The following is a 23,813-nucleotide window of genomic DNA, read 5'->3' as shown; positions in this document are numbered from 1 at the left end:
TCACACGCTTGTAAAAACAAGGGCTCTACCCTCTCCTGAGATGGCCGCCCTTAAGGATCCTGCTGATAGAAAGCAGGAGCGTATCCTAAAATGTATTTACACACATACTGGTGTTATACTGCGACCAGCAATCGCCTCAGCCTGGATGTGCAGTGCTGGGTTGGCGTGGTCGGATTCCCTGACTGGAAATATGATATCCTAGATAAGGACAGTATATTATTGCCTATAGAGCAATTAAAAGATGCATTTCTATATATGCAGGATGCACAGCGGAATATTTGCCGACTGGCATCAAGTATAAGTGCGTTGTCCAATTATTCCAGTAAAGTGGTCAGGTGATGCGGATTCCAAACGGCATTTGGAAGTATTGCCTTAAAAGAGGGGATGTACCCCAGGTCGCCTCTCAAAATAAGATGCCGTATTATCAGGCGCAGTCCTGGTTGGCAAGCGGACAAAAGGGTTCCTCTTTTCTGCTCGTGACAGAGGGAGAGGAAAATGGCTGCAGAGATCAGCCAGTTCCAAGGAACAGAAACCCTTTTCCGCCGCTGCCAAGCCCTCAGTATGACGCTAGGGCTTTACAAGTTCAGGCACGGTGGGGTCCCGTTCTCAATGAATTTCAGTGCGCAGTGGGCTCACTCGCAAGTAGACCCCTGGATCCTTCAGATAATATTTCAGGGGTACAAATTGGAATTCGAGACGTATTCCCCTCGCCGTTTCCAAAAGTCTGTTTTACCGACGTCTCCCGCTGACAGGGAGGCAGTTTTGGAAGCCATTCACAAGCTGTATTCCCAGCAGGTGATAATCAAGGTACCCCTCCTGCAACAGGGAACGGGGTATTATTCCACACTATTGTGGTACCGAAGCCAGATGGCTCGGTGAGACCGATTTTAAAATCTAAAATCTAAAATCTTTGAACACTTGCATACAGAGGTTCAAATTCAAAATTGAGTCACTCAGAGCAGTGATTGCAAACCTGGAAGAAGGGGACTACATGATGTCTCGGGACATCAAGGAGGCTTACCTTCATGTCAAAATTTACCCTTCTCACCAAGGGTATTTCAGGTTATGGTACAGAACTGTATCAGTTCGGACGCTGCCGTAGGGATGGTCCACGGCACCCCGGGTCTTTACTGAAGTAATGACCGAAATGATGATATTCCTTCGAAGGAAGGGAATTTTAGTTATCCTTTACTTGGACGATTCCCTGATAAGGGTAAGATCCAGGGAACAGTTGGAGATCGGTGTAGCACTATATCAGGTAGTGTTGCGGCAGCACGATTGGATTTTCAATATTCCAAAATCGCAGCTGGTTCCGACGACTTGCCTTCTGTTCCTAGGGATGATTCTGGACATAGTCCAGAAAGAAGGTGCTTCTCCCGGAGGAGAAAGCCAGGGAGTTATCCGAGCTAGTCAGGAACCTCCTAAAACCGAACCAAGTCTCAGTGCATCAATGCACAAGGGTTCTGGGTAAAAATGGTGGCTTCCTACGAAGCAATCCCATTCGGCAGATTCCACGCACAGTGGAACCTTCTGGACAAATGGTCCGGGTCGCATCTTCAGATGCTTCAGCGGATAACCCTGTCACCAGGGACAAGGGTATCCCTCCTGTGGTGGTTGCAGAGTGCTCATCTTCTAGAGGGCCGCAGATTCGGCATTCGGGACTGGGTCCTGGTGGCCACGGATGCCAGCCTGCGAGGCTGGGGAGCAGTCACACAGGGAAGGAATTTCCAGGGCTTATGGTCAAGCCTGGAGACATCTCTTCATATAAACATTCTGGAACTAAGGGCCATTTACAATGCCCTAAGTCAAGCGAAACCCCTGCTTCAGGGTCAGGCGGTATTGATCCAATCGGACAACATCACGTCAGTCGCCCACGTAAACAGACAGGGCGGCACGAGAAGCAGGAGGGCAATGGCAGAAGCTGCAAGGATTTTCGCTGGGCGGAAAATCATGTGATAGCACTGTCAGCAGTGTTCATTCCGGGAGTGGACAACTGGGAAGCAGACTTCCTCAGCAGACACGACCTTCACCCGGGAGAGTGGGGACTTCACCCAGAAGTCTTCCACCTGATTGTAAACCGTTGGGAAAAACAAAAGGTGGACATAATGGCGTCCCGTCTAAACAAAAAACTAGACAGATATTGCGCCAGGTCAAGGGACCCTCAGGCAATAGCGGTGGACGCTCTGGTAACACCGTGGGTGTACCAGTCAGTGTATGTGTTCCCTCCTCTGCCCCTCATACCAAAAGTACTGAGAATCATAAGAAGGAGAGGAGTAAGAACTATACTCGTGGTTCCGGATTGGCCAAGAAGGACTTGGTATCCGGAACTTCAAGAGATGCTCACGGACGAACCGTGGCCTCTACCTCTAAGAAAGGACCTGCTCCAGCAAGGGCCTTGTCTGTTCCAAGACTTACCGCGGCTGCGTTTGACGGCATGGCGGTTGAACGCCGGATCCTGAAGATCCCTACCCTGGTCAAGGCCAGGAAAGACGTAACCGCAAAACATTATCACCGCATTTGGCGAAAATATGTTGCGTGGGGTGAGGCCAAGAAGGCCCCTACAGAGAAATTTCAACTGGGTCGTTTCCTCCATTTCCTGCAAACAGGACGGTCTATGGGCCTAAAATTAGGGTCCATTAAGGTTCAAATTTCGGCCCTGTCGATTTTCTTCCAAAAAGAACTGGCTTCAGTGCCTGAAGTTCAGACATTTGTAAAAGGGGTACTGCATATACAGTCTCCTTTTGTGCCTCCAGTGGCACCTTGGGGATCTCAATGTTGTGTTGAGTTTCCTAAAGTCACATTGGTTTGAACCACTCACCACTGTGGACTTAAAATATCTCACATGGAAGTGACGAGTTAGCCCTGGTTTCAGCCAGGCGGGTGTCAGAATTGGCGGCTTTATCATATAAAAGCCCTTACTTAATATTTCATTCTGAAAGGGCAGAATTGAGGACTCGTCCTCAAATTTTCTACCTAAGGTGGTTTCTGCATTTCACATGAACCAACCTATTGTGGTACCTGCGGCTACTAAGGACTTGGAGGATTCCAAGTTGCTTGACGTGGTCAGGACCCTGAAAATACATGTTTCCAGGATGGCTGGAGTCAGAAAATCTGACTCGCTGTTTATCCTGTATGCACCCAACAAACTGGGTGCTCCTGCTTCTAAGCAGACGATTGCTCGTTGGATTTGTAGTACAATTCAGCTTGCACATTCTGTGGCAGGCCTGCCACAGCCAAAAATCTTAAAATGCCCACTCCACAAGGAAGGTGGGCTCATCTTGGGCAGCTGCCCGAGGGGTCTCGGCTTTACAACTTTGCCGAGCAGTTACTTGGTCAGGAGCAAATACGTTTGTAAAATTCTACAAATTTGATATCTTGGCTGAGGAGGACCTGGAGTTCTCTCATTCGGTGCTGCAGAGTCATCCGCACTCTCCCGCCCGTTTGGGAGCTTTGGTATAATCCCCATGGTCCTTACGGAGTTCCCAGCATCCACTAGGACGTCAGAGAAAATAAGAATTTACTTACCGATAATTCTATTTCTCGTAGTCCGTAGTGGATGCTGGGCGCCCATCCCAAGTGCGGATTGTCTGCAATACTGGTACATAATTATTGTTACCAAAAAAATTCGGGTTATTGTTGTAGTGAGCCATCTTTTCTAGAGGCTCCTCTATTATCATGCTGTTAACTGGGTTCAGATCACAAGTTGTACAGTGTGATTGGTGTGGCTGGTATGAGTCTTACCCGGGATTCAAAATCCTTCCTTATTGTGTACGCTCGTCCGGGCACAGTATCCTAACTGAGGCTTGGAGGAGGGTCATAGGGGGAGGAGCCAGTGCACACCAGGTGATCCTAAAGCTTTCTTTAGATGTGCCCAGTCTCCTGCGGAGCCGCTATTCCCCATGGTCCTTACGGAGTTCCCAGCATCCACTACGGACTACGAGAAATAGAATTATCGGTAAGTAAATTCTTATTTATAGATTAATAGGTCACTAATGGTCGACATGCATTAGGTTGACAGGGTCAAAAGGTCGACATGTAAATGGTAAACAGTTCAAAAGGTCGACACAAGTTTTTGTTTTTTTTACGTTTTCATACTTTACCATCCCCGTGGACTATGATTAGGAATAGTAACCTGTGCCGAGCGCAACGGTAGTGGAGCGAGACACCATGCCCAAAGGGAAGCGATCCATGTGAGGGGTCGTAGTACACTAATGGGGCTTGTTTGTGGCAGAAAATTGACAACCCCTTTCCCCCCAAAAAAAAGTGTAGCCCTTTTTTGTGTGGACCATTTCAATGTCAACCTTTTGTCCCTATCGACCTTTTCTACTGTCTACCTATTCATATCAACCTTTTCATCCACACTCCTAAACTGTACCACAGATGTGTCTACATACAGCAACCCTGAAATCACAACAAATAGACCCATTTGGCACACTACAGACTTTGGGGTCTATTCATAAAGCAGAGAAAAGCCCTGTTTTGCGCAAGGCTTTTCTCTGCTTACCGCAATTCACAGAGCGGGTTACTGTGAAGAAGACCCTGACTTCTCCAGCGGCACTCCACTCCCGCATCACCATACTTTTGTATGGTGAGTGGTATTTATGAAGGAATGGAAAGCCCTGCTTTCCGCATCTACATGGAGTTCAGGTTCGCTATCTCAGGATGGCGTAACCTGAACTGTGGTGCGGTAACTGAAGGGAAGCTCAATGTTTCCCTTCTTTCTGTCCGGCACCCGTGCTGGCTCCGCCTCTTGACCTCCCAGCAGCCACTGCGGCCTCCTGTCAGGTCAACAGGCGGCGCATGCACATAGGGACCCACTGGCATTCTCCGAACATGGCATAAGTGGGTCACCAGAGGAGACAGTGTCGCTGAAGCCCCGGATACCGCATCACATCACCGGAGAGGTGAGTATACGTGAATTGCTACTTATCACAGCTAAGCTGATGCAATGTATAGTGATAAGTAACAATTTGTTTTTGGTTTTGTTATGAATAGACCCCTTTGCGACTTAGCCAGGCCAAGTGTCCCACCAGAGACTTTTTCACAAAATACTGTATGTGTCTTTTTCACATCACTAATGCGACAAAAGTACAATGCTTGTGTACCCTTACTACTGACGCTGACATTTCATGTAGCTTCTGTGGGTGACTCAGCCGCTAATCTAGAAAAAAGGAGATTTTATGAGTGTTCCTTGAGATGCCTATACCATGCATTATGCTTAATCTGCAACTTTATACCAATTTCTTTTGAGGAAATAAATAATACTAATCTTAAATACCTAGGACACTATGGGCCTAATTCAGACCTGATCGCTAGGATGCGTTTTCGTACAGTCTGCGATCAGGTCTGAACTGCGCAGGCGTGTCGGCCCGCAGTGACGGGGATCGACAGGCAGTGACGGGATGTGCGAGAAAAGCGATCGCACGGGCGATCATAAGGTGACTGACAGGAAGAGGCCGTTTGTGGGTGGCAACTGACCGTTTTTGAGGAGTTTCCAGAGAAACGCAGGAGGGACCAGACGTTTGGAGGGAGGGATTCTGACGTCAGCTCCGGCCCCGATCATCGCACTGGAAGAGTAAGTCCTGGGCTGTGCAGAGACTGCACAAACATCTGTTTGTGCAGCACTCCTAAACATGCGATCGCACACCTGCACAGCGATTTCCCCTTCCCCCTTTAGGCGGCGACTACCTAATCGCAGGGATGCAAAAAACGCACCCTAGCGATCAGGTCTGAATTAGGCCCTATAAGCGACTCTGTGTGCGGCTATAATGCATAAAGTAAAATTCTGGAAAAAGTAGGCAAGTGCGGGGAACGCTACCCGTGGCGGCGCGTCTAACTTGCTCCCTATGATGCAAAAGGGATAGGTGTATGAGGACACATCTGTATATTGGTTATAGTATAAACCAAATACCATTCTATTAATTGCACTTTCACTGCTGCAATGTAGGACATCGGTAAGTAAGATTATAGGGGGCTAGAGCATTGCCTATTTGCATTACTTATGAAGTGCCAAGTCTTATAGCAGATGCTGTGCCTCCTCTGTGTCCCTGTGCCACTGTCACACAAGCATCCTCCTCTCTCTCTCTCTCCCTTTCCAGCTCGCCCCTCCCTCGCTTCTCCTCTCTCTCCAGTCCTCACATGCAGCTCGGGCTGTGCTCCCACCACTCCACCTCTCAGCTGCAAGACACCAGGGGGAGAGAGACCAGGCAGCACCTACTGTGTATACTCAGGAAGCCGGCTGGTTAGTCTCTGCACCACCTGCACCCTCACAGCCCTTCCTCCTCTCCTGCACAGCCTGTTTCATCCCTATAGGATGGCGAGCAGGGGGCTCCCAGAAGATGCTCTCCTACCCTTCCTCTCCCATCACACCTCCTGCAGCCAGGTAGGTGACTCTGGATGCTCGTACTCCTTAGTAAAGGTCATGCAGAAGGTGATCTGCATGTAATCACACCTTGCATCCTGCTGTTTTACAAAGCAGAGTCCAACTAAGTACTGAGTCTGGGTTTACAAAGAGTTAAGGTCACCCTGATTTACTTGTGCTGGTGTCACCTAATAGTAACAGAACTTTTATCAATTCCACTATAGAACACACACACACACACACACACACGCGCGTACAGTACACGCTTGCTCACACACGTGTGAGAGAGATATGACACTACTGTGCAAGACTTTGGGTATGTTTGAAGAGCTTCTATGTGTTTCGGTACCCTTCACATGCAGCCTGTCTACTCAACATTGCAGCCTGTATCATGACCAGATGTCATTACCGCTTCCCTCCATCCGCCCCTCTAGTATAACTTCTAGGGTTAAATATGAACTTTCTTGCATCTCGGTTCATTCACTCCTGCATCTATTGACTACTTTGTGTGATCTGCATACAGGCTGTACAGTATGTAGGGTGTAACCTTGGAATCTGCACCAGGTGTGTGAATATTTAGGAATAACTCCAGATGCTATAGAATACCAGCATACAGCCACAGACCTGTAGATTGCGCTACTGCAAATCGCTCACATTTACCCCAAATACTATACGGCAATACTTGAATTGTGCCACAGTTGCAGACTGTCTCTAAATAAAAAGTGAACCAATTGCTGACATTCTATATTCATTCCTGGCTTGTTGGTGATCAAGTTTATGGGTTCATAATTATCAGCAGGAAAAGTAAACTAAGATAAATGTATTAGGCAACACTGGTTCTTTAACTCACATAGGTATCTTCTGTAAGAAGAAAAAAAAATGACTGCTGTTTTCTGAATGCGCACTGGGTTCTTGATGCAGGTAAAGTCCTCCTACAGGCATGAAATATGGAAAACTCTATACATAGTGTATATAGTATAGAGACTGGATTTCTGTCATCTTCTGCGCACATGAAAGTGCATTCACCTCTGTGCCTGTCTGCCCTCCAGCAGAACAACCATTCTGGTCTAAAGGACAGAGATGCATTCTTGCAGTGCAGAAATCAGGGCACAACTTTGTGTATGCTAAATAGCAGCCAAAGATGCTGACCTTCCCGTCATCTGCATTAGGCTATTGCTAATCACCCTGTTATCCGTGTAACAGTTTTCTGAGACACTAATATATAAAATATAGTATAAATGTCATACCAATCTGTGCAGGTCAATGCAAAATGAATCGGCATCTGCCTGTCACTGTAAATTTGATGGACAGCCTATTCTGTCTCGGGAACAAGTGAAGTAGTTCCAGTCTAATTGGGACAAGGAGCAGCAGATGGTAGGGGGAGACTGAGCACGTGTGTCTGCTTTTCTTATTTCTTACTGGAACATCACAGCTCAGTCTAAGGGTTAATAGGAAAAGTGTGTCTGCCAGTTTTCCACCATGGGTGCTCAGGCTGTGTGACTGAGATCATGGGGAGCTGCAGATTCCTACAGACTTGAGCAGGAGTTAGAGTATGGAATTAAAAACCGTGATGTCACAGAACAGTGTAACCTAGTACAGCCATCTGATTCATTTTCCATGCTGACCTGTTTGCAGCGTAGCCTCTGATAGTGTTTGTGTGCGCGCGTGTGTGTGTGTGTTGCCCATTCTCCAGAAAGGTGGATGTGTGGCTGAGGCTGTGCCAGTTATCACATGACCAGAAGACAGAACTTACTGACCTGTACTTAGTGTCTGGACAGGTAAGTCTTCATGTGGCTACAGAGCTGCCAGTTCAGAGTCCCACTATACATGTGATACACAGTTTGGGTCCCGGTCATATGTGACATGTTGAACTCCAGTCACTGGAATAAAACATTCTGGGCCTGATTAAATCATATATGTGCACAGCAATAAGTGCGCATAGTCACCCATATGGAGAGTTGTAGCTGCTATCCACATCATCACTGTGCACTTACGCTAATCCAGTGGTTCTCAAACTCGGTCCTCGGGACCCCTGACAGGTCACGTTTTCCAGCTCACCAGGCAGGTGCACTGTGTATTGCAAACTGTCACATTTTAAAGATCCACAGGTGACCTGGAAAACAGAACTGTATGGGGTCCTGAGGGCTGAGAGAGAGAACCTGTGCTCTAATCTATAGTTGGTACAGATCATCTACATGCAAGGCCGTCCTTTGGTATGGGCTCAATGGGCACTTGCCCAAGGGCCCCAGTAGTATAAGGGCTCTAGGCTGATAGCTGAGGATCCCCTCTTTACAGGGGTACCAGATTTTTGAAAATCGACCATGGGGAACCGGAGATATCCGCTTTCAAGCAGCTGGTCCCTGCTCCAGCTCCACATGCCTAATATGCAGTTTTATATATTCATTGGTGGATTGCTCAGGCTCCTGAACTCTGATCCCCAAGTCCCCAGTACCTACTGAAAGGTGACACTCTCTAGATTTTTATCCCATTCAAAGCTAAGAAATCTATTTCCAGGAACTTGAGATATCTGTAGTCAAGCAAGCTGACCTCTCACCAGAAAATGATGAATATTAAGCCCACTTCACTATCGACCCCTCCCCTACATATTAAACACCTCCTACTACCCTGGTAGTTATGTACCAGGGCCCCTTCATTCAACCCAATGCCTCCTTCTACAGTTTAGTGTTCTGCCTCCCACCTTATCTGTCCAGTAAAGGAGTAATTAGCAGAAATTACTCCTTCAGGTCCTACATGCTGAGTGGAAGATAGAACACACCCTACCACCCGAAGGACATCAAAGCTGCCGCTGATAGCACCCCCCACCCTTACCGCTGGAGGATGGGTAGGGGCCCCAGTGCATTGCTGTGCCCAGGGGCCTACACTGCTGTTAAGACAGCCCTGTCTACATGGTCACAGGTGTATTATGCTTCCCACCCGCGCTGCATACATTCTCTCGCATTACACTTCCCACCAGCGCTGCATACGTTCTCTCGCATTACACTTCCCACCAGCGCTGCATACGTTCTCTCACATTACACTTCCCACCAGCGCTGCATACATTCTCTCGCATTACACTTCCCACCAGCGCTGCATACATTCTCTTGCATTACACTTCCCACCAGCGCTGCATATTCTCTCACATTACACTTCCCACCAGCGCTGTATACATTCTCTCGCATTACACTTCCCACCAGCGCTGCATACATTCTCTCGCATTACACTTCCCACCAGCGCTATATACATTCTCTCGCATTACACTTCCCACCAGCGCTGCATACATTCTCTCGCATTACACTTCCCACCAGCGCTGCATACATTCTCTCGCATTACACTTCCCACCAGCGCTGCATACGTTCTCTCGCATTACACTTCCCACCAGCGCTGCATACATTCTCTCGCATTACACTTCCCACCAGCGCTGCATAAGTTCTCTCACATTACACTTCCCACCAGTGCTGCATACATTCTCTCACATTACACTTCCCACCAGCGCTGCATACATTCTCTCGCATTACACTTCCCACCAGCGCTGCATACATTCTCTCGCATTACACTTCCCACCAGCGCTGCATACATTCTCTCACATTACACTTCCCACCAGCGCTGCATACATTCTCTCGCATTACACTTCCCACCAGCGCTGCATACATTCTCTCGCATTACACTTCCCACCAGCGCTGCATACATTCTCTCGCATTACACTTCCCACCAGCGCTGCATACATTCTCTCACATTACACTTCCCACCAGCGCTGCATACATTCTCTCACATTACACTTCCCACCAGCGCTGCATACATTCTCTCACATTACACTTCCCACCAGCGCTGCATACATTCTCTCGCATTACACTTCCCACCAGCGCTGCATACATTCTCTCGCATTACACCTCTCACCAGCGCTGCATACGTTCTCTCGCATTACACTTCCCACCAGCGCTGCATACATTCTCTCGCATTACACTTCCCACCAGCGCTGCATAAGTTCTCTCACATTACACTTCCCACCAGTGCTGCATACATTCTCTCACATTACACTTCCCACCAGCGCTGCATACATTCTCTCGCATTACACTTCCCACCAGCGCTGCATACATTCTCTCGCATTACACTTCCCACCAGCGCTGCATACATTCTCTCACATTACACTTCCCACCAGCGCTGCATACATTCTCTCGCATTACACTTCCCACCAGCGCTGCATAAGTTCTCTCACATTACACTTCCCACCAGCGCTGCATACATTCTCTCGCATTACACTTCCCACCAGCGCTGCATACATTCTCTCGCATTACACTTCCCACCAGCGCTGCATACATTCTCTCACATTACACTTCCCACCAGCGCTGCATACATTCTCTCACATTACACTTCCCACCAGCGCTGCATACATTCTCTCACATTACACTTCCCACCAGCGCTGCATACATTCTCTTGCATTACACTTCCCACCAGCGCTGCATAAGTTCTCAACCATTGCACTTCCCACCAGCGCTGCATACGTTCTCTCGCATTACACTTCCCACCAGCGCTGCATAAGTTCTCTCGCATTACACTTCCCACCAGTGCTGCATACATTCTCTCACATTACACTTCCCACCAGCGCTGCATACATTCTCTCGCATTACACTTCCCACCAGCGCTGCATACATTCTCTCACATTACACTTCCCACCAGCGCTGCATACATTATCTCGCATTACACTTCCCACCAGCGCTGCAAACATTCTCTCGCATTACACTTCCCACCAGCGCTGCAGACATTCTCTCGCATTACACTTCCCACCAGCGCTGCATACATTCTCTCGCATTACACTTCCCACCAGCGGTGCATAAGTTCTCTCGCATTACACTTCCCAACAGCGCTGCATACATTCTCTCACATTACACTTCCCACCAGCGCTGCATACATTCTCTCACATTACACTTCCCACCAGCGCTGCATACATTCTCTCACATTACACTTCCCACCAGCGCTGCATACATTCTCTCGCATTACACTTCCCACCAGCGCTGCATACATTCTCTCACATTACACTTCCCACCAGCGCTGCATACATTCTCTCACATTACACTTCCCACCAGCGCTGCATACATTCTCTGGGACGGCGTCTCTCACACGGCGGGCTTCTTGGGTATATAGGTAAGTTCTTTTCTTCTTTATTCATTGCTGCTTATCCTTGACAAAGGGGTGTGCCAACCCCGAAACGTTGGAGTTCATGTGTATTTTCTAATACAGCACGTTTTGCATCAAGCCTCTGAGTGCCGCAGGTTATTTGCCTTATTATACTAATTGTGTTCTGGAGGCACCAGAGCATCCAACATTATTAGGAGGAGTGCCGGTCCATACATTGTTACATGGACACTACTGTGCGGTGTAATGTGAGTAATGGACACTACTGTGTGGTGTAATGTGAGTAATGGACACTACTGTGCGGTGTAATGAGAGTAATGGACACTACTGTGTGGTGTAATGTGAGTAATGGACACTACTGTGCGGTGTAATGTGAGTAATGGACACTACTGTGCGGTGTAATGAGAGTAATGGACACTACTGTGCGGTATAATGAGAGTAATGGACACTACTGTGCGGTGTAATGAGAGTAAAGGACATAGAGTTCCATACAGGTACAAGCGATCTGTCTAAGGTGGCCAGAAGTTAGGGGCGCCAAACTGAGATTTTATCTTGCCCCCCCCAACCAAATGCGGGACGAAACGCGTTGGGTGCCACTTTGATTATGCCTCAACCATTGAAGTTAAGCTAATTCTCTCCTTTATTACATTTTTTAATGCTGTACATTTTATGTCCTATCTCTTATAACTTTTATTTTTCCTTTACGCAATTGGCTTGTTGGACTTTTTTCTATGTATTAGTTTGTGTAGGTCCTTTTTATTACAATTGTTTTATATACTACTCTTTTTTAGTGCTATGTTTCTGTAATAAATTATATTTTTTTTATAAATACCTAGTCCTACAATAGTTTTTGACACCATTGGTCGCTTTTCAATACCTCATCCCTTTGTTCCAATTCTAAACTTAGGCATATATACCAGTGCCTTAATATACTTGAGGTAATAAGCTGACGCCTTAATAGACTTGAGGGAGTGTCTACTAGGTTCATTTTCTAAGTTTTTTAGACTATATGGTTCCGATACTGGTGTTTTGATTGTAGATACTGTATCTGTGGCGCTGGTAGCTTCTCTGGTACACACATATATATATATATATATGAAATAGCAATAGTATTAGGAGCAACGTCAGCAGTTCATGTACCACTGCTGTCCTTATGTATGTAATAACTAGCCATGTTGTGTATGGGCAAGTATTTTTCGTCGATTTTGAGGCATTTTTCACGAATGCCTTTTCACAAAAAAAAAGGTGAAAAGGCATTGGCAAAAATGCCTGAAAATGGGCGAAAATAACCCGCAATTGAATACGCAGGGGAGTAAATTCAATAGCTCCAAAATTGCCGGCGTTAATTGAATATCCCCTTAGACGCACTATTTCCATCAAATTCCTATTTTTAACTTTTCTGTTTTCATATAAATACTTTTTTTTAAATATTCCAATTTGTTAATTCTTATACTCTCAGAAACTTTTATTCCCTGTTGTCTATTTTACTGATGTTGTCTACCAACTAAATAATTCTCCAGGAGACCAAGGGTTGTATCCTGCTGTTGCATGGCCAGAAAAAGACAGAGATCCACCTGACTGTAGATCAGTGGCTTAAAGTTTGTCTCAGAGCTAGGAGATTGCTGATATGAAAGGTACGGGATACCTTCTTACATAATTACCTAAACACTGCCTACTAATGCTCTTTTTATGATTTCAGTATACTGCTACTGGTTTGTCTTCAGTGAAAATGATGCTGGGAAGTTCAGCAAGTGTTTTCAAGGATGGGGAGGGAGATTAGGAACTGCACAGAAGTTCCAGACATGCTCCTTGGTGACATGGGACAACCCTACATGGCATGACCTCGTGCCCAACACTACATGATTATGCCCCGATTTTGCTGTGTGGCCTCCTTTGGGAAATTTGTTTTCCAACAGGGCTTGTCTCATTTTTTTCAATTTATTGAAAGGTTAATAACAAAGAGATCTCTTATTGTCTAGTTAGCTCTGCTTCCCCTGTCTCCACAGGCCTCTACAGAAATTAATGCCTAACCCAATTAACTAAGGTTTTACATTATACCTGGCAATAGTAACCTTTGAAGGCTTTGCTTCGTCTCAACCAGGTCTGACTACTGAGCGCATGGACGGCCAGTGCATTTCACCTAAATCTGTATTGCCGTGATAAGGGCAGACAATGGCCCTCATTCCGAGTTGATCGCTCTCTGACGTTTCTCGCAGCACAGCGATCAGATTACTACTGCGCATCCGTATGCACCGCAATGCGCACGCGCGTCGTACAGGTACAAACAGCATCGTTGCGGTGCAATGCTTCTAGCGACGAATCCATTCGCACAACTGATCGCAAGGAGATTGACAGAAAGAGGGCGTTTATGGGTGTCAACTGACTGTTTTCTGGGAGTGGTAGGGAATACGCAGGTGTGTCCAGGCGTTTGCAGGGCGGGTGTCTGACGTCAATTCCAAGACCGGACAGGCTGAAGTGATCGCAAGGGCTGTGTAAGTTCAGACCTACTCAGAAACTGCAAAAAACATTTCGTCCCGCTCGGCTGCACATGTGATCGCACACTTGCAAAGTAATACACTCCCCCGTGGGCGGCGACTATCTGATCGTTGCTCTGCAAAAAATAGCTAGCAAGCGATCAACTCGGAATGAGGGTCAATGTTTTGTAGTTTGGGCAGAATATGAATAAATAGACGTCAAAATAATATAGTCTGTAGTTATATGATACAAATGTTCTGTGTGTTTTTTATTTATGTTATGTATTTCTCTTTTTATGATTTAGTATGCCTTCATAATGTTGTTTGATTGATCTCATGTGATCCAGGCTAGGTCTAAGTGATATCACTGATTCCTAATGAATCTATAGGCTGCATTCTCATTCATTTGTGTTCTGCCCAAAAATGACTATCTTTTGGTAAGTAAGTTTACAGGCTTATTTATTAAATTGACCCAACCTAAATCAGATGGAAACAATAGTTTTATGTGTCTTCCTATTAAAAAAAACAAATCATGCAAAAGGTAATAGAGATAACTCCTGCATTAGGTGAACTGATGGTGAAGACCGCAGTCCCTATAATTCATATTGGGGACTGTGGTCCGGACAATTTGCCTTTCATAGCTTGGCCCTGAAAGCTAACACCGGCAAACACCTTTTTCACCACTGCAATGGGACAAAGTCATCACTGAAACAGCATCCTATGGCACACATGGTCCCGGAATGACTTTGGTGCTAAATTGCCCCATTAATTGATCTGTTATCACTATGAAAAGTGGTAATTAATCAACAGGGTTTTAGCCATCTATTGATGAATAGACCCGTTATACATTTTCGTTGGTTGGGGTTCTATATTGCTGACCTCAGGGAACAAGTCTAGAATTCCTGTGCCCTAGAAACTGAAATCTCCAAACTAGCCACTGCCAATTTAATGTTACACCTCATTGAGAGAGATGAAAGAAGCGCATAGCGACAGGGCAGTTAATAACACATAAGTGTGATAAATGGGAGGACTCCCACAGGCAGGGAAATGCCTGATTATTCAAGAACAGTTAAACAATACTGTCCACTGAGTCTGTACAAGTTCTGTTTTGTCTAGTATTTTCTGAATATCTAAAATAGATAACGGGAACCAATATTTATCAGTTTAAACTGGGCCGGTGTGGACTTTATACAAAATCATGACTTATTTCTGGCTAGTGCAGTGTACAGCTCCTATTTAGCTATATATATATATATATATATATATATAGTTGCCCAATTCACGGCACTCCCGATTCCCAAAAGTGCTTGAAGACTCCACGTAAATGGCCGGTGCCCTCCCTGGTTACAGCAAGGCTGTGTCCAAATATACAATGCAGAGTTTGGGCGGCACTCACGGCGCAGAAAAAACAGACAAGCAAGTCTGCGAGTTGCGATCAACGTTTCAATGTATTTTATAACATTTTCGTCAGGATAACAATGCAATATTTTACTCACCCTGTCCAACTGATGACGTCATCACGAGACGCCAGCCATTTAAATGTGTGCTTTGCATGTAACACTTAATTGTATCTTTGTCTGTCTTAAGGTGATTTTGTGTGCTCCGGTCCGTACTCTCCATGACGCCGCGGCTGGCGTCTCGTGATGACGTCATCAGTTGGACAGAACGCGACGCGGCTTGCAGGAGGCGCCATGGACCGTCAGACGGAGTTAAAAGGGTGAGTAAAATATTGCATTGTTATCCTGACGAAAATGTTATAAAATACATTGAAACGTTGATCGCAACTCGCAGACTTGCTTGTCTGTTTTTTCTGCGCCGTGAGTGCCGCCCAAACTCTGCATTGTATATATATATATATATATATTGTGACAAGAACACTGGAATAGTGTTTGAGGGCAGGTATGTTTGTCCCAGGTTCTTGTCTTACATGTATTAGAAAAATGAAAACTTCTAGGAAAATGTTTTGTTTTGTCAGAACCTTTTCAATTTATTGGAAAAGCTGGATAAGGGCCCTGAAAGAGAGATAGGGCAAGTTCCAGACATTGGGCCCAGTTCGGGTCTTTGGCCTCACAGAAGGCTAATCAGGGGTTTCAGCTGTGCAAGAGTGTTATAGGGCTGCTGGCCTGATCAGTGTGTGCAGACTGCCTGAAGAGACTGGAGGATCTCTGAAGAGAGAAACATGCTTCTTTATGCAAGTGAACCATACAGGGTTTACTGGAGAACTCTGTGTTTTTGTTTAGTATTAGTTAGGAACGTCCTGTGTTTAGTTAGTGCTGGACAGGCAAGGTATTTTCTTTTGATGTTTGTTCTATTTTCTGCTTAATAAAACTGGTCGTGGCCAGTTGCACCACACACTGGACTTGTGTGATTCCTCAGCTGCTGCTTGCTGCCATTTACCCCAGGAAACGGCACCTTGTTCCCTTACAGCGTTACAATTTGGTGGAGAATGCGAGCATGCCGTTCTGCGTATAAGTGAAAGCAGCAGCTTTATGAGGCCTGCGGAAAACGGTGGTTTATGCAGATACAGCCCAGTGTGAAGTTGCTGAGACTCGCCCTGAGGATTTGATATATGTCCTGGGTGAAAGCAGCTACAAAGCCGCCTGAAAAATCTGTCGTCATGGAGGAACTGCTCAAAGCCTTGCTGCAAGCTACAGTGGCTCAGCAGGAGGCCAACAGACAGCAGCAGGTGGCAATGGAGGAAAATAGGAGACAGCAGCAGGTGGCAATGGAGGAAAATAGGAGACAGCAGCAGATGGCTATTGACGAACTTTACAGGCAACAGCATCAGGATAGAGAGGCCTTAGCAGAAGTGGTGCAGAGCCTTGCAGCCCGGATTGGAGATGTGGCCGTCAGTGCTCCGACCAGCTCTAGTTCTATATGGGCCAGTCACTTCCTGCTGAAAATTACAGAGGCTGATGATGTGGAGGCCTACCTGACCACGTTTGAAAGGACTGCCGAAAGCACAGTGGGCCAGTCTGCTGGCACCTTTTCTGTCAGGTGAGCCCCAAAAAGCGTACTTTGATTTAAGCCCTGCTGAGGCTCGGGACTATGATAAACTAAAGACTGAGATCCTGACCCGCATGGGAGTCACGCTGTCAGTACGAGCACAATGGGTGCACCGTTGGGTGTACGCCATGGAGAAGCCTCCTCGCTCCCAGATGCATGACCTTATTCAGCTAACAAAAAAATGGTTACAGCCAGAGACATTAACTGGTCCCCAGATGGTTGAAAGAATCGTCATGGACCACTATTTGAGATCTTTGCCCGAGGTCCTGCGCAAGTGGGTGAGCCATGGAAACCCGGATACTGCTGACCAATTAGTGGACATGGTAGAGACGTATTTGGCGGCAGAGGAACTACTGAGGACCACCCAGCAACCCATAGATCCTCGGCAGCGCCTTTCAGTAAAGACTGGTAAGACTGTTCCGTGGGAAAACGTTGCTGGGCGGTTAAGAGAACGCAAGGTGGGAGAGACTGTAAACACTGGCCCTGGAGACAGGCCAATGGGGCTAGAATTCTCTATGCTGCCCAAACGGGTTGATAATCGTGTGGTTAAATGTTTTAGGTGTGGTATGCCAGGTCATGTTATTGCCAATTGCCCAGTCACGCAAGAACCCATGCAATGTGATGCTGCCTTTGAATGTCGCAGGATGTCTTTCTTTGCTAGGTTAGCCTGTACTGTGGTACTTTCACCTGAGCTGGAAAAACAAATGTGTGATGTGTTCTTAGAGGGTAACCGGGTAGAGGCCTTGCTAGATTCAGGAAGTTTAGTTACCCTCATGAAAGCTGGGTTAGTGAACCCCTTAAAGGTCCAGCAAATACCTACTGGGGTAACTTGCATCCATGGGGATACCCAACATTATGTCACTGCTGAAGTGAATATAGAAACTTGTTGTGGGTCAGCAATTGTTAAAGTAGGACTGGTCCCCACCTTGGTGCATGAGGCCATAATAGGGAGGGATTTTCCTCATTTTTGGAAACTGTGGGAATCACGTTTATCAACAGATGTGAGAAGTAAAGAGCCAGTTGATAATACCGGTGATTTTATGGATGTACATGTGTCTTCGGAACTTTCTGACCCTTTGCCTTTTGCTAGTTTGGCTGGGGAAGTGACAGGTGGGGAGTCCAGTGAGGACCCTCTTGCTGGGAACAGAGACATAGTAGTTAGAACCGAAAGCGTGCCTGACCTGGAGGTAAAGAAGGATCTGTTTGCGTCTGAACAGTTAAAGTGTCAGGAATCGACTCACCACAGCCACATCTGTCCGTCGGTACGGACTCCGTCCGGGGTCCCTACGTTCTGCTGTCGTCCGCTCCTCTGCCGCCAGACGTCATCCTGGGCCTAGGAATGCTCCTGTAACAGCGGGCGTGTGAGCACGCCGCATCCCCGCCGGGCCGCGGCATGGGCGCCGCCATGACAGTCTCCATCGGTCAGAGTACGGCGGCCAATCCTGAGCTTGGCCGCACCTTCTTTTCCCACTCCAACCAATGTCTGCACACGAGGGGCAGGGCCGGATTAACAATGGGGCGGATGGAGCTGCAGCTCCAGGCCCCCCATTGAAAATAGGCCCACAGCAGTGAAACCCCATAACCGCCGGCATTACAATGAGTCACAGTGACTCATTGTATGTCGCAGTTGCCGCCAGCAGTGCACCTCGCCCGACGCCAGAGAAGGTACCGTAGTCTCTGTATACATAGAAATCCCGGCTGAAGTGCGTGGATGGAGTGGTCGCTCTCCTCTCCCTAGACTAGTAGCGGACAGCGGTGCTTCTGTCTGTGTTGAGTGACTAGACTGCCCGGCTGCCAAGGTGGAGGAGGAGCCACTCTCGTCTCTACTCACAGCTCCTCCCCCTCCAGACTAAGTGCAGTGAAGAAGACGGGCCGGACGGATGGGGAGGAGGGGCCTCTCTTAATTCCTCCCGTTTCCCACAAGGGCTCAAGGAGCTGGCTGGCCTCTGACCCCCCCCCCCCCCCCATCCTCCCAGCCAGGCAGTTTAGGGTCCAGGCACACAGCAGCGTAGTCACAGGGGGCGGGGTTATAGCTGGGGGCGGAGCCATCCGGATCACAGTATAAGGCAATACACGTATGTATATTGCCTTATGCTAATGCCACTACAGCTGCTGGCATTAGGGCTGTACAGAGGCTGCAGCTGAGACACTGTGAGTGTGTGAATGGTGATTGTACCATTCTGTAGCTGTAGCCTCTCACTGCTGTCACTCTGCTGCTGCTGTTCTCCAGGATTACATGGACAGCTAATACTGTAGCTGGCCACTCCCCTGGGACCAGCCACCAATGCTCTGAGTCCTTTCCAGGCTAGTCCCTCCCCTATACTGTCTCCCAACCTCTAGTCTCCTCCCTATTCTGTGCCAGCCCAGTGCCCTCTGACATCTTTTCCCTCCACTGCTCTATAAGGTGCAGAAACCAGGTCAGTGGATTGTGGGGGAGGTAAAGGTTACAAGAAAAAAATAATCTGTTTATTATATATGTATATACAGAAATATAAAATCCCTTCCTCTCTCACTCCATCCCATTCCACACTTTGTTGTTCAACCCCCCGGAATTGGTCGTATCCCCGACAGTCGAAACACCGACACCAGAATCCCGACACTCCGGCATCCCAACTGGGATCACAATCCCGGCGCCATCATCCCAAATGACTGACTGCCAGACAGCCAGAAAGGTAAGCCAGCGGGGACATTTGGGGGGTTGTTGGGGAGGTTAGGTTTAGGCTGTGGGAAGGGGGGTTAAGTATAGGTATCACCAGGGATGATTAGGCGCCAGGCTGGGGACGGTTAGGGTTAGACTGTGGGAACAGAGGGTTAGAGTTTGGGGGGCATTGGGGAAAGGTCAGTATACTTAACTTCCCCTGTCTGGATTCTCACCATCGGGATGCCACGGTCGGTATTCTGACCCCCGGCATTTCAAACCGGGTGGTCTTCAGTATGCCGGCTGTTGGGATCCCGGCGCACAGTACACCGGCGCCGGAATTCCGACAGCCGGCATACTGACACTTTTTCTCCCTCTTGGTGGTCCACGACCCCCCTGGAGGGAGAATAAAGAGTCTCATTTGCGCTCGCCCAGCTGTCGGTATGCCGGTGGTCGGGATTCCGGCGCTGGTATGCTGGCCACTGGGATCCCAACAGCCGGCATACCCTACTACTCCCTTTCAAACCCAACCCCTCCACATATATATATATATATATATATATATACTTTAACATTAGATACTATCGCTCCAAGGGGGTTAAACAAGAGCATTAATTATAGATGCTTTCTGTGATAAGATTTTTATGTAAATACTGACCAATTAGCTTGTTATTTATGTAATATTTATTGTTTATTTTTATTTTTTAGGTTGTGTCATTTTGCATTAGTGGCATATAGTAGGGCAGCAGATTGGGATTCGGTATGATATATTGTTGGACGGGATGCCGGCGGTCAGAATACAGACAGCGGCATGCCAACCATCAGAATTCCTTCAGCCCCCCCAGAAAGTACTTTAACCCTCCCCTGCCCCTATCCTAACTATAACCCTCCCTTGTGGGTGTCTAACCCTCCCTGCTGGCTAAACCTATTCCACCACGCTTGGTGCCTGACCCTAAACTCCCCTTCTAAGCACCTAAACCTAACTCTCCCTCCCCGGTACCTAACCATCTCCTTCCCGTCCCTGCACCCTAACACTAAATCTCCTTCTAATGCCTAAACCTAACCCCCCCCCCCCCTTCCCCAGGACATGATCATGCCTCGCTAAAAGTACATTCAAGATTTTGATGCCGGTATCCCGAGCTCCTTCGAGATTTTGATGCCAGCTTTATGTTGCCGTTCGGGATTCCGGCATCGGTATTTTAGCCGCCGGGATTCCATGTGACACTATTTTAACTACATCCCGCAGATTGTAACACTATGAAGTGCAGTGTGCATAATACAATAAGTGTAAACATACTTATTGTTTTATGTACACTGCACTTCACAATGTTACTTATACCCCTTTTACACCGCCAACATATAACACGGGTTATTGCAAATGAAGGTGCATAACCCGTGTTGCTGCTCGGTGTAAAAGAGTCGAGTTGGAATAGTCCGGGTCGAGTGACCTGATATTCCAACTCGGGAAGTTTGCGGGGTTGAACACGTGTTCAACCCGGCAAACTGTGCAGTGTAAATGGGAGCCGGGTCGATGCGATCTGGCTTCCCGTTTACAGTCTTTGTGCGGGCGGCGCTTGGAGATCATGTAATCTCTAAGCGCCGCCCCCGTTGCATCACCGGCAACGTCACCAACCCAGCAATATGCCGGGCTGATGACTCCGGTGGGAAAGGGGGCTCTGATGCGGGTCGCAGCCGGGTAGCACCCGTGTCAGGCTCCTGGCTGCGACCCGCGATTTGTGATGTAAAAGGGTGTATAACTCTCTGAGCAGCTGGATGTGAGTCTAACAGTTATTAGATATGTATAGTGAGGAGGAGCAATGGCACTGGAACGCACTAGGGAATGTAACACCGGAAGTGCAGATGAGCATGCGCATTATGGTGGAATGCATGACGTTCCCATAGGATATAGGAAGTGCTGGTGAGCATGTGCAGCGCGATGGAGTGCACACTCGGACCCCCGGCTGCCAGGTGTATGATTTGATTAGATTGAGATGGCTTAAGTGGTGTCCTGCGCGCAAGTCACTGTTTTACTGACTTCTGATGCATGGCTGATTAACACTCTGTTACATGTCTCTAGCGGCCCAGGAGGGGACCGAGGTTGACAAACTAATCTAAGTATAAGGATGAGATGGCATTGATATGCATATTGGTTTTATGGTTGCTATGATAATTATTGGATATCAGAAGCTTGCAGTTTCTTTTACTGGTTGGTGATGAAGACAAGTTGATTTATTAAATATGTAGTTTTGTGTAAAGCAACTTTTGGAGAGTGCCCTCTTGATTTAATCTGTTCTGCGGCTGCGATGTCGTTTTTCAGTGAGCATTTTGAAGGCTGTAAATGAAGGAGGAGTGCATCTTTTTTGAGAAACACACACACACACACACACACACACACACACACACACACACACACCCATGGCACAGGCCACACCCCTATTTAGACCACCCCCACCGCAGCATTTGTCACACCTCCTACCAAGGCACACAATAGGCCCTTCATAAATTTCAGCTCCAGGCCCATGTGGACCTTAATCTGGCACTGACGAGGGGGTATATCAGGAGCTGCAGGGTGAGCCTGTGGTTGTCCTGAACTTTGTGTCACTCCTGCAACCCATGTGCCTGGATTCTCCGTGTTCCTGGTTACCTTCCTGGATCCTCCGTGTTCCTGGTTACCTACCTGTTCCTCCGTGTTCCTGGTTACCTTCCTACATCTCCGTGGAACTACAAGCATCAGCAACCCCTGCATCTGTATTTGGCTCCACACCTAACTACAACCGCAGTGTGCTTCAGCCTCTGCAGTAGAGACTCTCTCCAGGTGCATTCCATCTCCTCACCTGTGAAGCAGCTTGCTAGCTGCCTGTGCTTAACGAACTGCTCTGTAAACTTCCACCTGAGTCTCCTGCATCTGCTACCAGGTTTGCTACATATTTATTACCATCTCTGCTGGCTCCACGTTTTAAGCCATTCTGGTTCTCACACCAGTGAACTTATCCATCATTACCATTTCCTCCATAGACTCTCAGCTTCCAAGCTGCACCATTTCCATTGCATACTTTTTATTGTTTATTCCTGCACGTTATTCTGCTGTCTTATTGTGTGAACTTTTATGTTAATAAAACACCATTGCGCTGAAGCGCAGAAACCCAATCCAGCCTCCTCACTTCTTCCATCCTACCTCCACTGACCCACTAGCGCCCCCTCCGGGGACACAAGCAAAACCGAACCTGACAGTAAGTTCAGGACCGATGGACTCGGACGGTGGTCAGAGTGTGGGGTCAGGGGCCTTACAAAATCTGGTCTCCCGCTTGGATGGTCAAGAGGCTGTGCAGCAGCAGATGTTCCAGTTTCTGCAAGGGATGTCCTCCCGGATTGATACACTACAGCAAACTCTGCCTAGTGTACTTGCTACTCCAGTTCCAGTTACCCCAGCACCTGCAAGTGCTGTGAGTTCTTCTACGCCGGCTGCATCAGCTCCAGTGTCACGCTTGCACCTGCCTGTGCCTAGCAAATATGATGGCAGTCCGAAGCTATGTCGCAGGTTCCTTAACCAATGTGAAATCCAGTTTGAATTATTATCACACAATTTCCCCACGTCAAGATCCAAGGTTGCCTACATTATCTCACTGCTCTCTGGTTCTGCCTTGAGTTGGGTGTCTCCTCTGTGGGAACGTGCTGACCCTCTGATGAACAACTACGCTGAATTCGTGTCAACCTTCAGACGTATCTTTGACGAGACAGGTCGTGCAACATCAGCCTCTGCAGACCTTATTCAGCTTCGTCAAGGTACCCGGAGTATGGGACAATATGTCATCCAGTTCCAGACGTTAGCCGCAGAGATTCAGTGGAATAATCAAGCCCTGGTAGCAGCCTTCTGGCATGGACTTTCAGATCGGATCAAGGATGAACTGGCAACCCGCGATGTCCCTGAGCAATTGCCTGAACTGATTTCTCTATGCATCAAGTTGGACTCTCGCATCCGCGAACGCAACAGTGAGCGTGCTCGTAGTGAGCCGCACAAGTCAAGAATGGTACCTTCAGTACAATTTCAGCCTCCACCTTCTGATGAGCCTATGCAAGTTAATAGGTCCCGCTTAACTCCTGAGGAGCGGTCAAGAAGACTCCGTGAGAGACTGTGTCTTTATTGTGCGGCTGCAGGTCACCAGATCAATTCTTGTACAGTGCGTTCGGGAAACGCCAGATCCTG

The 23,813-nt window shown here is 47.6% G+C and overlaps 1 protein-coding gene across 1 annotated transcript in view; it reads left to right on the top strand.

The window, feature by feature from the left end:
• Positions 1–4,609: 4,609 nt before the first annotated feature.
• The window catches only part of LOC135050554 (uncharacterized), a 1,514,661-nt gene continuing 1,495,457 nt past the window's right edge, over positions 4,610–23,813 (top strand). The window contains exons 1-3 of the mRNA XM_063957025.1: positions 4,610–4,687; positions 4,811–4,904; positions 6,099–6,382. Of these exons, the coding sequence (XP_063813095.1) occupies positions 4,610–4,687; positions 4,811–4,904; positions 6,099–6,382 (456 nt within the window). The remainder of the gene's footprint in view (positions 4,688–4,810; positions 4,905–6,098; positions 6,383–23,813) is intronic.

This window comes from Pseudophryne corroboree, chromosome 1 (assembly GCF_028390025.1).
Source record: "Pseudophryne corroboree isolate aPseCor3 chromosome 1, aPseCor3.hap2, whole genome shotgun sequence".
Classification (NCBI taxonomy): domain Eukaryota; kingdom Metazoa; phylum Chordata; class Amphibia; order Anura; family Myobatrachidae; genus Pseudophryne; species Pseudophryne corroboree.
This window is presented reverse-complemented; position numbering and strand designations above follow the sequence as displayed.